This window comes from Elephas maximus, chromosome 7, assembly GCF_024166365.1.
Source record: "Elephas maximus indicus isolate mEleMax1 chromosome 7, mEleMax1 primary haplotype, whole genome shotgun sequence".
Taxonomy (NCBI): Eukaryota; Metazoa; Chordata; class Mammalia; order Proboscidea; family Elephantidae; genus Elephas; species Elephas maximus.
Genome location: NC_064825.1, coordinates 55,427,823 through 55,433,832, shown reverse-complemented (window position 1 = coordinate 55,433,832; position 6,010 = coordinate 55,427,823). Strand labels below are relative to the sequence as shown.

The following is a 6,010-nucleotide window of genomic DNA, read 5'->3' as shown; positions in this document are numbered from 1 at the left end:
GAAAGTTTACAAATCAAGTCAGTCTCTCACATATAAACTTATATACACCTTACTACATACTCCCACTTACTCTCCCCCTAATGAGTCAGCCCACTCCCTCATTCCAGTCACTCCTTTCGTGACCATTTTGCCAGTTTCTAACCCTCTCTACCCTCCCATCTCCTCTCTAGCCAGGAGATGCTAACATGGTCTCAAGTGTCCACCTGATACAAGTAGCTCACTCTTCATCAACATCTCTCTCCAACCCATTGTCCAGTCCAATCCATGTCTGATGAGTTGTCTTCTGGAATGGTTCCTGTCCTGGGCCAACAGAAGGTTTGGAGACCATGACTGCCAGGATTCCTCTAGTCTCAGTCAGACCATTAAGTATGGTCTTTTTAAGAGAATTTGGGGTCTGCATCCCACTGATCTCCTGCTCACTCAGGGGTTCTCTGTTGTGCTCCCTGTCAGGGCAGTCATCGGTTGTGGCCAGGCACCATCTAGTTCTTCTGGTCTCAGGATGATGTAAGTCTCTAGTTCATGTGGCCCTTTCTGTCTCTTGGGCTCATAATTACCTTGTGACCTTGGGGTTCTTTATTCTCCTTTGATTCAGGTATGTTGAGACCAATTGATGCATCTTAGATGGCCGCTTGTTAGCATTTAAGACCCCAGAAGACACACTTCAAAGTGGGATGCAGAATATTTTCTTAATAGAATTTATTTTGCGAACTGACTTAGATTTCCCCTGAAGCCATAGTCCCTAAACCCTTGCCCTTGCTCCGCTGACGCTCGAAGCATTCAGTTTATTCAGGAAACTTCTTTGCTTTTTTGGCCCAGTCTAGTTGAGCTGACCTTCCCTGTACTGAGTGTTGCCCTTCCCTTCACCTAAAGTAGTTCTTATCTACTATCTAATCAGTAAATAACCCTCCCCCCTCTCGTAACCACAAAAGAATGTTTTCTTCTCAGTTTAAACTATTTCTCAAGATCTTATAATAACGGTCTTATACAATATTTGTCCTTTTGTAAAAAAAAAAAATTTTATTTTTTTTTATGTGACTAGTTTCACTCGAACTGCTGACCTTTTGGTTAGCAGCTGTAGCACTTAACCACTATGCCACCAGGGTTTCCAGATAATGTATAGTTATATCTATTTACATATATAATATGTCTTTGCATAAGTTACTTCCCATAGAAAAAATTTAGTCATCCGGATATTAAAGGAGGGGCTTGGTGGAAAACCACACACTCTAAGAAGGATAAGAAAAAAAGTTTTTCTTTAGATATTACCCACCAACAAAGAAGATTTAGTTCAGAGGTTTTGAAAAACTGAAAACTTTAAGGAACCTGTCCCATATCTTCTTGGTCCTCACCCCATAGATAATGGGATACACCATGGGTGGGATCAGAAGATAGATGTTGGCTACAAATATGTGCACATGGGGAGCCACATGGTGCCCAAACCTGTGGGTGAGAAAGGAAAAGAAGGCTGGAGTATAGGACACCATGATGACAAGGACATGGGAGCCACAGGTGCCCAAGGTCTTGAGTCGGGCATCCTTGGATGGGAGGTGAAAGACTGTGTGGAGTATGAGTATATAAGAACAAATGATCAATATGAAGTCCACCCCTCCAGTAAGGAAGGCAACAATTAAGCTGTAGGCTCTGTGGATTTTTGTCTCAGCACAGGCAATTTTGATGAGGGCCATGAACTCACAGTAGGTGTGAGAAATGATATTGGTTTTGCAATAAGGAAGCCACCGCAGCAGGAAAGGGTGAGGACTGAGAAGCACTGTGCCCCGGAGTACAATGGCTAGACCTATCTTCCGTATCACTGTGTGTGTCAGAATCATTGAATGTCTTAATGGGTGACAGATGGCTACATAGCGGTCAAAAGCCATGGCCAGAAAGAACCCAGATTCCATGGTGGAGCAAGAGTGAATCAGGAACACTTGAGTGAGACAGGCTTCAAAACGAATCTCTCCATCATCGAACCAGAAGACACTGAGAAGTTTTGGAATGGCTGTAGTGCACACAATAAGGTGAGCCACAGCCAGCATGCAAAGGAGGAGGTACATTGGCTCATAAAGAGTGTGGTCTGTCTTAATGACGAACAAAATGGAGAAGTTTGCCAGTAGGGCCAAAAGGTAGATTATACAGAAGGGAATGGAGATCCAGATGTGGGAAGCCTCCAAACCAGGAATGCCAAAGAGAAGGAAAGTTGATGGATGGACATCAGTCTTATTATATGCTGGCATATCAGGTGCCAGTGTTAGCTTTCTCTTCATTTAATTTCCTGTAAAATAAGCAAAATAATCATTTCTAAATTTTGAAATCTCTTATCAGTTAAATAATCCAAAATGCAGGGAATTACAGACAAGTAAATAATGACAATGCTTGCAAAAATTTAGATGAAAATTATGTCATTATCTGACAGGGTGCCAGCTATTATTTCAGCTTTACTGTCTCCAATAGGGCACCAGCTAAATCAGTATGTTGAGGGCATCTTCAGTGAGAACTACAAGGAATATTTTGTTCTCTTTAAATAGATCTACCGAGTTCTGTGAATTTCCTAATCTGTGGACAGAGTAGGTTTAGTAAATTTTATTCATCTATTTCCATAGATATTATTTCATTCATCTATATTTGTAATTTGCAATGTATTGATCTATAGAAATTAAATAGGTGAAATAGCTAAGTACCAACACTTAAAATTAAACAGCTGAAAATCTCAAATTCTTCTCAAAAGGAATGATGTCAGTTGTAAGTTTAAGATTATGTAACAGTGATGGGTTTGGAGCTATTGCTAGATGCCATCGAGTTGATTCTGACTCATATCAACTCTATGTACAACAGAACAAAACACTGCCCAGTTCTGCACCATCCTTATAATCGTTGCTATGTTTGAGCCCATTATTGTAGCCACTGTGTCAATCCTTCTTGTTGAAGGTCTTCCTCTTTTTCTCTGACCCTCTATTTTAGCAAGCATGATGTCCTTCTCCTGGGACTGGCCCCTCCTGATAACATGTCCAAAGTATGGGAGAAGAAGTCTCTCTATTCTTGCTTCTAAGGACTATTCTGGCTGTACTGCTTCCAAGACGGATTTGTTCATTTTCTGGAATTCCTGTGGCATACTCAATATTTCTCCCCAACATGGTAATTCAAAGGAAACAATTCTTCTGTCTTTCGTGTTCATTCCCCAGCTTTCACATGTATAGAAATGATTGAAAACACCATGGCTTGGGTCAGGTGCACCTTAGTCTTTAATGTGACATCTTGGCTTTTTAACACGTTAAAAAGAGCCTTCAGTACAATGTATTCTTGATAATATGCTACCTCCTGAAATGGTTGAACTTCAATCAATTCTTTTTGTACAGTGATTCTGTGCATTCCTTCCATCTTCTTTTGATGCTTCCTGTGTTGTTTAATATTTTCTCATAGAATCCTTCACAATTGCAACTCGAGGCTTAAATTTTTTTTTCATTCTTTCAGCTTGAAAAATGTCAAGCATGTTCTTCCCTTTTGGTTTTCTAACTCCAAGACTTTGCACATTTCATTATAATACTTTACTTTGTCTTCTCAAGCCACCCTTTGCAATCTCCTGTTCAGCTCTTTCACTTCACCATTTCTTCCTTTTGTTTTTGCTACTGGACATTCAAAAGCAACTTGCAGAGTTTCTTCTGACATCAATTTTGGTCATTTCTTTCTTTCCTGCCTTTTTAATGACCTCTGGCTTTCTTCATGTATGATATCCATGATATCATTCCACAGCTCAACTGGTCTTCAGTCATTAGTGTTCGATGCATCAAATCTATTTTTGAGACGGTTTCTAAATTCAAGGGGGATATATATTCTCATGGCTGTACTTTGGCTCTTGTGGACTTATTCTAATTTTCTTCCACTTCCACTTCAGCTTGCATAAGTGCAGTTGATGATATTTTCCACCATCGGCCCCTGGCCTTTTTCTGACTGATGATATTGAGCTTTTCCATCATCTTTTTCCAGAGATGTAGTTGATTTGATTCTCATGTATCCTAACTAGCTAGCTCCCTGTGTATACACACCACTTATGTTGTTGAAAAAAGGTATTTGCAATGAAGAAGTCATTGGTCTTGCAAAATTCTTTCATGTGATCTCCAGCATCAGTTCTATCACCAAGGCCATATTTTCAACTACAGTCCTTCTTCTTTGTTTCCAGCTTTTACATTCCAGTCACCAGTAATTATCATTGCATCTTGATTTCATGTTTGATCAATTTCAGACTGCTGAAGTTGATAAAAATCTTCAATTTCTTCATTTTTGGCCTTAGTGTTTGTTGTGTAAATTTGAATAATAGTTATATTACTCGTCATCCTTGTAGGTGTAAGGATATCATCCTATCTCTGACAGTGTTGTACTTCAGGATAGATCTTGAAGTGTTCTTTTTGACACTGAACATGTCTCCATTCCTTTTCAACTTGTCATTCCTGCCATAGTAGACCATACTAGTGTCTGAATCAAATGACCAACACCACTCCATTTCAGCTCACTAATGTCTATGATATTAATGTTTATGTGTTCTATTTCATTTTTGATGAATTCCAATTTTCCTAGGTTCGTACTTTGCATTTTCCACATTCTGATTATTCATGTATGTTTACAGCTATTCTTTTCATTTTGAGTCATGCAACACCAGCAAATGCAGGTCCCGAAAGCTTCACTCCATTTACACCATTAAGGTCAACTCTACTTTGAGGAGGGAGCTCTTCCCCAGTTGTATTTTGAGTGCCTTCCAAGGGGCTCATCTTCTGGCATCATATCATACAATGCTCCACTGCTATTCATAAGGTTTTCACTAGCCAATTTTTTTAGAAATACACCACTAGGTCTCTTCTTTGGGTTTGGAGTACTAAGTAAGAAACAGTGCAATCTTAACAAAATGTAGAGTTAGATATTACGGCTGTTGATAGGGGCTGTTGAGTTAGTTCCAACTCATAGCAACCCTATATACAACACGATGAAACACCAGCCCTGTGCCATTCTCAGAATCATTGTTATAATCCATTGACACATTGAAGGTCTACCTATTTTCCACTGACCGTCTATTTTACCATGCATGATGTCTTTGTCCTGGGACCAGTCCCACCTGATAACATGACCAAAGCATGAGAGATGAAGTCTCACCATTCTCACTTATAAGGAGTATAAAAGGAGTATAGAGACTAGAATTCTAATTTTTCAGATTTTAGTCATAATACTTTTGGGCCAGGCCAGATTACAGATATGGTGTGATAGGATTACATCAAAATTTGTGAGAATAAGTAGATTGTGTGGAATTATCAGAAGGAGGTGAATTCAGGAAGATGGCAAGAGATAAGTGGAGCCTGATACCTTTGTGGCTAGACACAAACACCTCAGTGCACTGTTAAGGACTCTCTGCTGGCTATAGACTCTGTGTGCTCTGAGCTTAGCAATCAAGAACTGTAACAATATGATTATAAGCTATAGTCTTAATTTCTTTTGTTCCTATATATACATCAATATTGTCAGCAGGACAAGCCCAGGGACTGACTACAGAATGATCAGTTGCTCAATTTTGAGCTGAAGAAAATTAAAAGAAGTCCATGGGAATCAAAGCATGCCCTTGAGAATATCCTACATGAATTTAGAGACCATCACAAAAACAGATTTGCTGCATTTAACACTAATGAATGAGGACTGGATGAGTGTGGAGTGACATGAAGGATATAATTAGATGAAGAAAACAAAGGTCATTAAAAAGAAAGAAAATATCAAAATATATGAGTAGAAGAGACTCTGAAAGTTGCTCTTAAAGGCAGAGTAGCTAAAGTGAATGGAAGAAATTATGACATAAAACAGATGAATGAAAGATTGCAAAGTATGCCTCAAGAAGAAAAAGAAAACTATTAGAATGAAAAGTGCAGTGACCTGGAGTGAAAAACTCAAAAGGGAAGAACATTCTCAAAAATTCTCAAGATGAAAGAACTGAAGAAAAAATTCAATCTTTGAGTTGCAATATTGAAGGATTCCATGG

General features: G+C 39.0%; 1 protein-coding gene across 1 annotated transcript; it reads right to left on the bottom strand.

The window, feature by feature from the left end:
• Positions 1–1,283: 1,283 nt before the first annotated feature.
• LOC126079103 (olfactory receptor 52D1-like) lies at positions 1,284–2,264 on the bottom strand. The gene has a single exon (XM_049890037.1). It carries the CDS (start codon positions 2,262–2,264, stop codon positions 1,284–1,286), a length of 981 nt encoding a protein of 326 aa, XP_049745994.1.
• Between the last annotated feature and the right edge of the window lie 3,746 nt (positions 2,265–6,010).